Source organism: Cetorhinus maximus, unplaced genomic scaffold, assembly GCF_964194155.1.
Source record: "Cetorhinus maximus unplaced genomic scaffold, sCetMax3.hap1.1 HAP1_SCAFFOLD_605, whole genome shotgun sequence".
Classification (NCBI taxonomy): domain Eukaryota; kingdom Metazoa; phylum Chordata; class Chondrichthyes; order Lamniformes; family Cetorhinidae; genus Cetorhinus; species Cetorhinus maximus.
The window spans coordinates 178107-191547 of record NW_027596547.1 but is presented as its reverse complement, the minus strand read 5'-3'; the positions used below and the strand labels follow the sequence as shown (position 1 = coordinate 191547).

At 54.1% G+C, this 13441-nt stretch overlaps 1 protein-coding gene across 1 annotated transcript in view; it reads left to right on the top strand.

Moving 5' to 3' along the window:
* Window positions 1–2175: 2175 nt before the first annotated feature.
* LOC144674283 (polyamine-transporting ATPase 13A3-like) overlaps window positions 2176–13441 on the top strand; it is a 61410-nt gene continuing 50144 nt past the window's right edge. Inside the window, exons 1-9 of the mRNA XM_078535708.1 lie at window positions 2176–2509; window positions 3409–3582; window positions 5339–5485; window positions 8010–8080; window positions 8764–8844; window positions 8937–9006; window positions 10851–10985; window positions 11855–11927; window positions 13020–13151. Of these exons, the coding sequence (XP_078391834.1) occupies window positions 2216–2509; window positions 3409–3582; window positions 5339–5485; window positions 8010–8080; window positions 8764–8844; window positions 8937–9006; window positions 10851–10985; window positions 11855–11927; window positions 13020–13151 (1177 nt within the window). The 5' untranslated portion in view covers window positions 2176–2215. The remainder of the gene's footprint in view (window positions 2510–3408; window positions 3583–5338; window positions 5486–8009; window positions 8081–8763; window positions 8845–8936; window positions 9007–10850; window positions 10986–11854; window positions 11928–13019; window positions 13152–13441) is intronic.

Sequence of the window (13441 nt, the reverse complement as noted above, 5' to 3'; positions counted from 1 at the left end):
TACCGAGTGGTAGGAGGCTGCACTTGCTACTCGCACACAAGAAAACAACTCCCTCTGTCGATTAATCCCCTCATTTCTGACAACTAAGGGTTGGCAGCCATGACTCAGAGGGGACCGCACTTGCTCCACTGCTTCAGAAGGTCATAGGTTCAAGAGCCCACTTCAGAGGCTTGAGAACAAAAACCTGATCTGACCCTCCCAGTGCAGTACTGAGAGAGTGCTGCACTGTCGGAGGGTCAGTACTGAGGGAGTGCCGCACTGTCGGAGGGTCAGTACTGAGGGAGTGCCGCACTGTCGGAGGGTCAGTACTGAGAGAGTGCTGCACTGTCGGAGGGTCAGTACTGAGGCAGAGCTGCACCGTCAGAGGGTCAGTACTGAGGGAGTGCCGCACTGTCGGAGGGTCAGTACTGAGGGAGTGCCACACTGTCGGAGGGTCAGTACTGAGGGAGTGCCACACTGTCGGAGGGTCAGTACTGAGGGAGTGCCGCACTGTCGGAGGGTCAGTACTGAGGGAGTGCCACACTGTCGGAGGGTCAGTACTGAGGGAGTGCCGCACTGTTGGAGGGTCAGTACTGAGGGAGTGCTGCACTGTCGGAGGGTCAGTACTGAGGGAGTGCCGCACTGTCGGAGGGTCAGTACTGAGGGAGTGCCGCACTGTTGGAGGGTCAGTACTGAGGGAGTGCTGCACTGTCGGAGGGTCAGTACTGAGGGAGTGCCGCACTGTCGGAGGGTCAGTACTGAGGGAGTGCTGCACTGTCAGAGAGTTAGTACTGAGGGAGTGCTGCACTGTCAGAGAGTTAGTACTGAGGGAGTGCTGCACTGTCAGAGAGTTAGTACTGAGGGAGTGCTGCACTGTCAGAGAGTTAGTACTGAGGGAGTGCTGCACTGTTAGAGAGTTAGTACTGAGGGAGGGCCGCACTGTCATAAGGACCATCTTTTGGATGAGATGTCAAAAAAGCCCTCTCAGATGAGTGTAAAAAACCCCACGTTCAGTATTTTGACGAAGAGCAGGGGATGTTCTCCCTGGTGTTTCGAGACCAATATTTATCCCTGAACCAACATTGCCTAGAGATAGATAGGTCAGTATCACATTGCTGTTAGTGGGAGCTTGCTGTGTGCAAATTGGCTGTTAAACACTTCGAAACATCCAGCAGTTGTGGAAGGTGCTATCAAAATGCAAGCACTTTCTTTTTCCCCTCTCTTGATAGTGTGGACCCGCACTTGGTGTAGACCCACACTGGATGGCATATGGTACCAAGCTCAAGTGTGGCACTCTTAGCATGTGGGCCCCGGTGGTGTGAACATGATGGGATATGTGACCTTGGCAGGGTGGGGTACAGAGGAGGGTGACCCCATCTGGTCCTGCCCACCCAGATATCTGTACTACCGGCCAGGATGCCAAACTCTGTGCAGTGCATTGGGATGTTAAAAACGCTATATAAATGCAGGTTCTTCATGTCTAATATCACGGGCGGTTGAGGTGAAGAGTAATCGATACATTTAAAGGGAAGCTGGATAAACACACGAGGGAGAAAGGAATAGAAGGTGCCAAAACGCCAGCATGAAGCAGATGGGCCGAATGGCCTGTTTCTGCTGAAATTGTATGTATAACTCAGGTGTGGGGACCCGAGCTGTTTTTTTTAATTCTTCCACAGGATGTGGGCGTCTCTGGCTGGGCCAGCATTTATTGCCCATCCCTAATTGCCCCTTGAGAAGGTGGTGGTGAGCTGCCTTCTTGAGCCGCTGCAGTCCCTGTGGTGTTGGTACAGGGAGGGAGGGAGTTCCAGGATTTTGACCCAGCGACAGTGAAGGAACGGCCAATATATTTCCAAGTCAGGATGGTGAGTGGCTTGGAGGGGAACTTCCAGGTGGTGGTGTTCCCCATGTATCTGCTGCCCTCGTCCTTCTAGATGGTAGCGGTCGTGGGTTTGGAAGGTGCTGTCGAAGGAGCCTTGGTGAGCTGGGCAGTAAATGCTGTGCCTCTTGTAGATGCAGGGGACTCCTCCTTACCCAACTCAGGGATGGGCCAAGCTGTAAGATCCCTGCAGAGAACCCCCAAACGGAGAAAGCCCTGGGGTGTGCAAAGCCCCAGCTGTCAGTAAGTTGTGTTGAGGATAGCTCCTGTGGTTTCTGCAGGCTTTTAACCATTTTTATTTTTGAAGATAATGAGGTGACTCGGGAGGTGGCGATGACGGGAGTGAGGTGAGGTTCCGCGATGCCCAAGAGCAAGAGGACCGATCCCGGCCAGGAGACCGATCAGCGAAGTGCTGGCCGGGGCAGCACACCGGGCAATGCCAGGGATGACCAGAGCCTGGCGGCGCAGTCCGCAGGACCCCCGGGGACTCCGAGCGCCGTGGAGGAGGGCGTCGGTGCGGAGCAGCAGAGCATCACCCAACTGCTTGCCATTGAGGGCGAGTCTCGAGAGTCGAGGCGCTCGGGATCGGGGGACGCAGCCTCCCAGGCCCCGGTCCACTATCGGGTGGTGAATGTTGGCGAAGGCAACGAGATGGTAACAAGAGCCGCAGAGCCCGGGCAGGGCGGGCCGGGGTTTGAGGAGGGGGCGGTAACTGGGCTCGTTTTAACCCTGCTCTCCGGATGGGGAATTGAGTGCAATCCGGGTTTTGCACCTGGATCAGTGACGCTGAGAGTAAAATCGGGAAGGGTTTAGGAGAGTGAAGCACCCGATCCGGCCAGGAATCCTCCGACTCCCTTCCCGGCCTGAGAGGGCAGCGAGTGGTTTCGCCTGTCACGGCACCAACATAGGGAGCTTTACTCTGTATCTAACCCCGTGCTGTACCTGTCCTGGGAGTGTTTGATGGGGACAGTGTAGAGGGAGCTTTACTCTGTATCTAACCCTGTGCTGTACCTGTCCTGGGAGTGTTTGATGGGGACAGTGTAGAGGGAGCTTTACTCTGTATCTAACCCCGTGCTGTACCTGTCCTGGGAATGTTTGATGGGGACAGTATAGAGGGAGCTTTACTCTGTATCTAACCCCGTGCTGTACCTGTCCTGGGAGTGTTTGATGGGGACAGTGTAGAGGGAGCTTTACTCTGTATCTAACCCCGTGCTGTACCTGTCCTGGGAATGTTTGATGGGGACAGTATAGAGGGAGCTTTACTCTGTATCTAACCCCGTGCTGTACCTGTCCTGGGAGTGTTTGATGGGGACAGTGTAGAGGGAGCTTTACTCTGTATCTAACCCCGTGCTGTACCTGTCCTGGGAGTGTTTGATGGGGACAGTGTAGAGGGAGCTTTACTCTGTATCTAACCCCGTGCTGTACCTGTCCTGGGAGTGTTTGATGGGGACAGTGTGGAGGGGGATATGTGTTACACCCATTCCTTATCTTCCTGTGGTCTCATTGCCTGAATTTCTGCTCCCGGTTGCCTTTTGTTTGTCTGCTCTTTCCAGGTGATCTATGGATACTGTTGGAGCTGGTGGAGAGCCTTGCTCTCAACACTTGTCACCATCCTGTCGTGTGGCTTGTTCATCATGGCGTTCTACTGGAGACCCGAGTGGCACATGAAGTGTTCGTGCCAACCCTGCCACCTCCAGGACGCTGAGTATGTCCTGATGAAAACCACGGTACGAATCACCCTGACTTTCCCACCTCTGAGGGCTCCTCACAAAGCTCGGGAATTTTAAAAATATTATTCATTCATGGGATGTGGGCGTCGCTGGCTGGGCCCAGCATTTATTGCCCATCCCTATTTGCCCCTTGAGAAGGTGGGGATGAGCTGCCTTCTTGAGCCGCTGCAGTCCATGTGGTGTAGGTACACCCACCGTGCTGTTAGGGAGGGAGTTCCAGGATTTTGACCCAGCGACAGTGAAGGAACGGCCAATATATTTCCAAGTCAGGATGGTGAGTGGGTTGGAGGGGAACTTCCAGGTGGTGGTGTTCCCCATGTGTCTGCTGCCCTTGTCCTAGATGGTAGCGATCGTGTGTTTGGAAGGTGCTGTCTAAGGATGCTTGTTGAGTTTCTGCAGTGCATCTTGTAGATGGTACACATGCTGCTGCTACTGTGCATCGGTGGTGGAGGGAGTGAACGTTTGTGGATGTGGTGCCAATCAAGCGGGGCTGCTTTGTCCTGGATGGTGTTGAGCTTCTTGAGTGTTGTTGGAGCTGCACTCATCCAGGCAAGTGAGGAGTATTCCATCACTCTCCTGACTTGTGCCTTGTAGATGGTGGACAGGCTTTGGGGAGTCAGGAGGTGAGTTACTCATCACAGGATTCCTAGCCTCTGACCTGCTCTTGTAGCCACAGTATTTATATGGCTAGTCCAGTTCAGTTTCTGGTCAATGGTAACCCCCAGGATGTTGATAGTGGGGAATTCAGTGATGGTAATGCCATTGAATGTCAAGGGGCGATGGTTAGATTCTCTCTTGTTGGAGATGGTCATTGCCTGGCACTTGTGTGGCATGAGTGTTACTTTAAATTAAACTTTATTAAAGCCAGTACCTCTTCTCCTTGACACTGAATTTACTGATCTCCCCAGCAGAGTGCTCGTTGAGAATTCAGGTTCTGTTGCATGAGTTTAGATGGCTAAGGGTTGGTTTGATCAAAGTTGTGAAGATATTAAGGGGAAGAACGCAAAGGCCTGTTTCTGTGATGTAAAATTTCAACTTTTGTGCCTTGTCTTTGTCCCCTCTCTCAATTTTACTTTCTCTCTTTCTCCCTCTCCCTCTCCCTCTCCCTCTCCCTCTCCCTCTCTCTCCCTCCTATCTCTCTCTTTCTCCTGCTCCCTCTCTCTCCCCCTCTCTCTCTCCCTCTCTCTCTCTCTCCCCTTCTCTCTCTCTCCCTCTCTCTCTCTCTCTCCCTCTCTCTCTTTCCTTCTCTCTCTCTCCCCCTCTCTCCTCCTTCCCTCTCTCTCCATCTTTCTCCTCCCCCCACTTTCTCTTTCTCCATCTTGTTGTCTTTGTCCCCTCCCTCAATTTTACTCACCCTCTTTCTACCACTTCCTCTCTCTCCCTTCCCTCTCTCTCTGTCACCCTCTCTCTCCCCTCTCTCTGTCTCTCTCTCTCTCCCTCTCCCTCCTCCTCTCTCTCTCTCCATCTCTCTCTCTCTCCTCCCCCACTCTCTCTCTCTCCATCTCTCTCTCTGCCCCTCTCTCTCTGTCTCTCTCCCTCCCTCTGCTTCTCTCTCTCTCCTCCCCTCTCCCTTTCTCTACCTCTCTCTCTCTGTCTCTCTCTCTCCCTTTCTCCAACTCTCTCTCTCTCTCTCTCCCTCTCTCCTCTCTCACTCCCTCTCTCTCTCTCCTTCTCGCTATCTCTTTCTCTCTCCCCACCCCTCTCTCTCTCTCTCTTACTCTCTCTCCCTCCCTCTATCTCTCTCTGGATACAGGATGAGTTCCAGGAATGGCACAGACACAAGGTGAAGTTCATGTACCTGAAGTACAGCCCTCAGACCGACCAGAGGGACAGGGAAACAATCGAGGATGTGGACGAGTTCTCGCTGCTCAGGAAAAACATCTCCTTTACCGGGATTCAGGTGACTCAGTCCAGTGATGGAACGGTTCCCTGTCTGTGCTCCTCCTACAACAACAACTTACATTTCTATAGCGCTTTTAACATCATGAACCATCCCAGGGTGCTTCACAGGAGCATTCTCAAACTAAACATGACACCAAGGGTCCTCCTGTAAATATAACAATCACATAAGAAATAGGAGCACGATAAGACCATTCAGCCCATCACACCCGCTCCACCATTCGATACTATCACGGCTGATCTACGGCTTCAACTTCACTTTCCCACCCGCTGCCCAAGTTCATCAAAAACCTGCCTATCCCAGCCTTAAATATATATATATAATGCTGCACTGTCGGAGGGTCAGTACTGAGGGAGTGCTGCACTGTCAGAGGGTCAGTACTGAGGGAGTGCCGCACTGTCGGAGGGTCAGTACTGAGGGAGTGCTGCACTGTCGGAGGGTCAGTACTGAGGGAGTGCTGCACTGTCAGAGGGTCAGTACTGAGGGAGTGCCGCACTGTCGGAGGGTCAGTACTGAGGGAGTGCCGCACTGTCGGAGGGTCAGTACTGAGGGAGTGCTGCACTGTCGGAGGGTCAGTACTGAGGGAGTGCTGCACTGTCAGAGGGTCAGTACTGAGGGAGTGCCGCACTGTCGGAGGGTCAGTACTGAGGGAGCGCCGCACTGTCGGAGGGTCAGTACCGAGGGAGTGCCGCACTGTCGGAGGGTCAGTACTGAGGGAGTGCTGCACTGTCAGAGGGTCAGTACTGAGGGAGTGCTGCACTGTCGGAGAGTCAGTACTGAGGGAGTGCCGCACTGTTGGAGGGTCAGTACTGAGGGAGTGCTGCACTGTTGGAGGGTCAGTAGTGAGGGAGTGCCGCACTGTCGGAGGGTCAGTACTGAGGGAGTGCTGCACTGTTGGAGGGTCAGTACTGAGGGAGTGCTGCACTGTTGGAGGGTCAGTACTGAGGGAGTGCTGCACTGTCAGAGGGTCAGTACTGAGGGAGCGCTGCACTGTCGGAGGGTCAGTACTGAGGGAGTGCTGCACTGTCAGAGGGTCAGTACTGAGGGAGTGCCGCACTGTCGGAGGGTCAGTACTGAGGGAGTGCCGCACTGTCGGAGGGTCAGTACTGAGGGAGTGCTGCACTGTCGGAGGGTCAGTACTGAGGGAGTGCTGCACTGTCAGAGGGTCAGTACTGAGGGAGTGCCGCACTGTCGGAGGGTCAGTACTGAGGGAGCGCCGCACTGTCGGAGGGTCAGTACCGAGGGAGTGCCGCACTGTCGGAGGGTCAGTACTGAGGGAGTGCTGCACTGTCAGAGGGTCAGTACTGAGGGAGTGCTGCACTGTCGGAGAGTCAGTACTGAGGGAGTGCCGCACTGTTGGAGGGTCAGTACTGAGGGAGTGCTGCACTGTTGGAGGGTCAGTAGTGAGGGAGTGCCGCACTGTCGGAGGGTCAGTACTGAGGGAGTGCTGCACTGTTGGAGGGTCAGTACTGAGGGAGTGCTGCACTGTTGGAGGGTCAGTACTGAGGGAGTGCTGCACTGTCAGAGGGTCAGTACTGAGGGAGTGCTGCACTGTCAGAGGGTCAGTACTGAGGGGGTGCTGCACTGTCGGAGGGTTAGTACTGAGGAAGTGCTGCACTGTCAGAGGGTCAGTGCTGAGGGAGTGCCGCACTGTCGGAGGGTCAGTACTGAGGGAGTGCCGCACTGTCGGAGGGTCAGTACTGAGGGAGTGCTGCACTGTCAGAGAGTCAATACTGAGGGAGTGTTGCATTGTTGGAGATACTATCTTTAAAAGCAATCAATTAAACCAAGGGTCTCTCTGCCCCCTCAGGTGGAGATGGAAGACCCTGTTAAACCATTTAAGAAGAGCAGGAGAGCCATCCACGATGTTGCGGCCAATATTTATCCCTCAATCAACATAATGGAAATGGAAACGTTTACAGCCATTGCACCCACTCACTTAAAACAGATGACCTGGGTCGTTACCATGGCGCTGTTAGTGGGATCTTGCTGTGTGCAAATTGGCTGCAATGTTTCCTACATTCCAACAGTAACTACACTTCAGAAAGTTCCCCATTGGCCGTGAAGCGCTTTGGGACGCCCTGAGGTTGTAAAAGGCGCTAGAGAAATGGGAGATCTTTCAATCTTTGCGAATTGTGAATGAGCCTTAACCAGTGAGCGGACACACGGTGCGTCTGCAAAGACTTTTAAACTCCAGAACCTAACAAAATTAAGAAATAGAATCCTTCGCGTGGTTGGCCGGCTGATTCACGAAGGGTTTGTTTCACACTCGAGTGACTGGACCAACGCTCACACGGTTCAGTCCCCTTTGACTGACCCCACTTATATTCTGCCTATCGGCCTCAGCACCCTCATTGAAATTAAAATAGAGTGGGGCATGCCAAAGGGGCCGAGGGGGAGTGGGGGGGGGGGGGGGGGGGGCGTGGGGCGCTGGGGGGCGGGGGGGGGGCGCTGATGGGAGGGGGCAAAATGACCGAGAGAGAGACTGGGAATCCTGCTCACAATTGCACCTCCTCTGTCCCAGATCCGCTATTTACAGCACCACAGTATCCGGTACATCTGGGACCCCAACAAGCGATCCTTCATCTTGCTCAGGTAGGAAGATTTACTCATCACCGGCCAGGCTAAAAGCAACAAAATAATTTATCGAATGTTCCATGTGAGCAGATTAGACGTTCGATGTGATCCTGCGATTGGACAGCACTTGCTGAGCAATCCCGAATGTGTGAAGAATTACACTAGCGACCGATCTAAGATCTAGCTTACCTATACGTGCTAGAAGCTACATGTACTCATCTGCAGGAGTCTGTCCTCTGCAGACAAAAGGAACATGCCCAGGCATTCCACCTTTTTTGAAAAAAGCAAGAGTGTGGGCGATTGTTCCTTGTTGCATTCTCCATGGCAATGCCTCAACCAATCAGAGTCAACTCGCCAACCCAATCAGCACCCTTTTCTCATGCGGTATGAATTGTTGTTCCCTTTGAAATTTGGCATTCTTGCACCTTTCCTGATGAGTGCAAGACCAAAAATCTTTGACAGCTTCTCTCTTTTATTTTCAAGGAATATTCCAGATTCTTGTTACTGAATTCACACTCTGAAAGTGCCAGGAAGGGCTAGAAACTTGCATTCTCTCCCCTCTGCCCTCCACCCCGTCACCGATCAGATACATCCCCGTTATGTCTTGGTTTCTGTTTTCTGCCTCTGCTTTCCCAATTTCTTCTGTCCTCAGCCCCTGTCTCTCTGCGCCTCACTCATTCTGGGTTCTTGTTCCCTCACAGGGGTCTGGAACAGAACATCTCCTGCTCGGATCTCCATAAGAAATATCTCGATGGACTGATTTACCAGGAATCTCAAAATAGGTTGGGAACAAACCACGGAATCCTCACGATTTCAGCCGGTCTCTTTGCTGCTGACACTTTTCTCAATCAATTCTCTCAATCATTTCTCTTAGGAAGCTGATTTATGGACCAAATGTCATAGCAGTGCAGGTCCCTCCATACTGGAAACTCCTGGGGAAAGAGGTGGGTGAATTCGGAGTAATTTGTTTTATCTCCCTGTCTTACCCACCCAGGCTTCTGACGATTGTTGGGCTCTAGGTTCCACACACACTGACTCTCACTGGGGTACGGGTCCCACACACACTGACTCTCACTGGGGTACGGGTCCCACACACACTGACTCTCGCTGGGGTATGGGTCCCACACACACTGACTCTCACTGGGGTACGGGTCCCACACACACTGACTCTCACTGGGGTACGGGTCCCACACACACTGACTCTCACTGGGGTACAGGTCCCACACACACTGACTCTCACTGGGGTACGGGTCCCACACACACTGACTCTCACTGGGGTACGGGTCCCACACACACTGACTCTCACTGGGGTACGGGTCCCACACACACCGACTCTCAACCCCACCGCACTCCCTCAGTGTCAGTCTGAATCGAGTCTGTGCTTTCCATTTGTCATTCTGTCCAGGCCCCCTGAGCTCCCTCTTCCTAAGTGATTGTATCAATGTTACCCTGCTCAGTGGTCCCGTGCACCTATCTTGTTCCCCAGTCTTACCTCACTCTGCACTCGCGATGTGAGCCTCATCGCACTTTTCCCAAAACTCAGTCGCTCCCAGACCCTCCAAACGCTGCATTCACCAGAGCGCAGAAACCTGGAAGTGCTCCTGTCCCTCAGAGTTCCCCTCCCGCTACCATCTCAACCCAATGTGGTTCATTTCCAAAGTGCAACAGCCAGTTTTTCCCCTGGTCAGTCTCACCCTTGCGAGAATCCCCTCTCGACAATGCCCGGCCTCACTAGCTTAGCAGCCATCAAGTGGTCTCTCACCTAACGGACACAGGGAGCGGGGACTGGCTCTCCCCAAGAGACAAGGCACCCCGTGCCCCCCCCCGCCAGGGCAGTTGTGCTTGGAATGTGGGGAGTCGAAGGCAGTGTTGGGGGTGGGGGGCGGTGAGGGGAGCTGTTGTTGGGTGTGGGAGATTAATCAGCTCTCTCTTAGCCAGGCCTTTCCATCCTGGCGGTTAAGGAAATGTTCCCTGTGTCCCGCTCTGGGGAGCCATGTGAGGATAGAGTGGGGCTGGGTGCCCCCACATCTTGGGTGTGTACCCCAAATTCTACATCACCGGGTGAGAAGGCACAAACTTGTCCTGATTAAGGGGCGGCAGATTCACTCATCTGCCCTCCGATTGGAGCAGTGGATTGCTTGCATTTCCATGGCGCCCTTCCCACCCACTTGGCCGGAGAGTTTTACAGCCAATGATGTACTCCGGAAGTACAGCGTAGGAACTGTGGCAGCTAATGTGCGCACAGCAGGATCCCACAATCAGAAAGATGATGAGTGGGGTGTGGGCATCACTGGCAAGGCCAGCGTTTGTTGCCCGTCCCTAATTACCCTTGAAATGAGTGGCTTGTGAGACCATTTCAGGGGGCAGTTAAGAGTCAACCCCATTGCTGTGGGTCTGGAGTCACATGTAGGCCAGACCGGGTAAGGACGGCAGATTTCCTTCCCTAAAGGGGCATTGGTGAACCAGATGGGCTTTTACAACAATCGATGATAGTTTCATGGTCACCGTCACTGAGACTCGCTTTCAATTCCAGATTTATTAATTGAATTTAAATTTCACCAGCTGCCCGGGTGGGATTTGAACCCCTGTTCCCTGGAACATTAGCCTGGGCCCCTGGATGACTAGTCCAGTGACGTTACCATTACACCACTATGTCCTTGTTGAGGGATGAGCATTGGCCCTGGGATACCAGGGAGAAGCTCCCACCGCCCCCCCCCCGCCAATGCCGACTCCCCCCTTCGGGATAGCGCCATGAGGTCATTAACGCCCACCCGCCCTCTGTCCGCAGATTTTGAATCCGTTCTACGCGTTTCAGGCGTTCAGCGTTATCCTGTGGTTTGTGGAGGCCTATTACCCCTACGCAGTCGCCATCATCGTGATGAGCATCTGTTCCATTGCCTTGTCTTTGTACACGGCTCGCAAGGTAAGAGGCGGACAGGAGAGGGTGGCCTGTGTCACAGCGTTCACACTCATTCACTTTTTCATCGAGGACTGCAATCCCACTGGCTGCCCTGTTCAAGGGGCCAGTCTCAGGAATACGAGCTGACAGGTCCACATCTGTGATTCCCCCACACGGTGACGGGACGTGGGTCTGTGTCTGTGATTCCCCCACACGGTGACGGGACGCGGGTCTGTGTCTGTGATTTCCCCCATACGGTGATGGGACGCAGGTCTGTGATTCCCCCACACGGTGACGGGACGCGGGTCTGTGTCTGTGATTCCCCCACACGGTGACGGGATGCGGGTCTGTGTCTGTGATTTCCCCCATACGGTGACGGGACGCGGGTCTGTGTCTGTGATTCCCCCACACGGTGACGGGACGCGGGTCTGTGTCTGTGATTCCCCCACACGGTGACGGGACGCGGGTCTGTGTCTGTGATTCCCCCACACGGTGACGGGACACGGGTCTGTGATTCCCCCACACGGTGACGGGACGCGGGTCTGTGTCTGTGATTCCCCCACATGGTGAAGGGACACGGGTCTGTGATTCAGACACAAACAAATCCACCCCCTGCCCCTCCCTGATTTAATTCCCCTGTCTGTCCCCTTTCCTCTTCCTCTGATGATACTGCCACCTCCCTGGGTAGAGTTCTCTGGTAAAAATTACCCCCTCTCCTTTGGCGACTCGCCAAGGCTGTCCCTTCCTTCATGTGCGAGCCAACCGGAAGGTGGCAATTCGACTAGGGAAGCCTTCACAGCCAAGCCCAATGGTGAGGCGTCACTGGTAAACCGAACGGGCCAGTTGTTTCCTGTTGCCTGTGGGGACTGACGGGTGTCCCCTCTGTTTTCCAGCAATACACGATGCTGCATGAAATGGTGCAGTCACACAACTCCGTCCGGGTGACTGTTCTCCGGAAGGGAAGCGGTAAGTCCAGGGCCGTGTGGCAGGGAAACTCACAGCTCTGGAGAGTGTGGGGAGTGCTGGGAGGTGGAGGGGGGAGGGTTTTCGCTGGGTCAGAATGTAAAGATCACAGATTCGATCCACGGGACCTTGGCGGAGAGCTGAGGGTGCGGCGATCGTGGTTGGGGGCCGGGGTGGTTGCACATGAATTCACACTGAGAGGGTGTAACAGTGGCCTTTTGGACCGGGATACGGCTATCCTGTTTGCGGTCCCCGGGCTTCTGCCCAAAACTGACGCGATGGAGCCATCCCTCGGGTGAGGGACTTAAGCCGGGATTGTTCTCCTCAGAGCAGAGAAGGTTAAGGGGGAGATTGAATCAAGGCGTTCAAAATCATGAGGGGTTTGGATAGAGCCAATGAGGAGAAACTGTTTCCAGCGGCAGGAGGGTCGGTAACCAGAGGGACACAGATTGAAGAGAATCGGGAAAAGGACCAGAGGGGGAGATGAGGAGCGAGTTGTTGTGATCTGGAAGGCGCTGCCTGAAAGGGCGGCGGAAGCAGATTCAATAGGAACTTTCCAAAGGGAATTGGATAAATACCTGAAGGGGAAAAATTTACAGTGTGGAATCATGCAGAACTTCAAAAGGTGGAGATTGGGAGTGAGGAGGAATGTCTGAATATTCTGTTGGAGAGGATGGATACACGCCCTGGGGGAGAACATGCGATCGGCTGAGTGTCGATCGGGTGGAGAGAGAATGAATCTTTCGGATGAGCTGTTTAAGGAGAGGAAGGTGGGGGTTGAGAGGGAGGGGGCTTGGTGGTTCTCCCCGGGGCCAATATTTACCCCTCGCACAATGACCAAAGCGGGATTAACTGGTCCCGTTGCTGTCTTTTGTGTGTGTGTGTGTGTGTGTGTGGGATCTTGCTGTGCGCGAGATTGGCCACCCTGTGACGGCGGCGACACTTCGAGCGCGACTCGGTTGTCCGTGGAGGGCTGAGGGAACGCCCTGAGGTGGCACAAGGTGGACTGTGGGCGGTGGGGGGTGGGGGAGGGGGTTGGAAATGCCACAAAGCGGGTTCCGCCTTTAACCCCCCCCGATTTGTTTCCGCCCTCAGCCTCCCAGATCGTCAGCTCGTCGGAGCTGGTGCCCGGTGACGTGATCATCATCCCGCAGCAGGAGATGATTCTGCCCTGTGACGTGGTGCTGATGAATGGAGCTGTGGTTGTGAACGAGAGTATGCTGACAGGTCAGCGCAGGATCGCCAGGGTTAAGGGGCAGGAGTGGACCAATCGGCCCCTCGAGCCTGCTCCCGCCATTCAACACAATCCCGGCTAATCGGATTCAGGCCTTAATTCCACATTCCTGCCTCCCCCCCACAAAAAACCCTGACCCCCCCCCTTGTCGATCAATAACCTGTCGAACTCAGCCTTGAGTAAATCCAATGGTCCAGCCTCTTCCACTCTCTGGGGAACAGAGTTCCACAGACTAACAACCTTCAGAGAGAAAATGTTTCTCCTCATCTCTGTCTTATTTTTA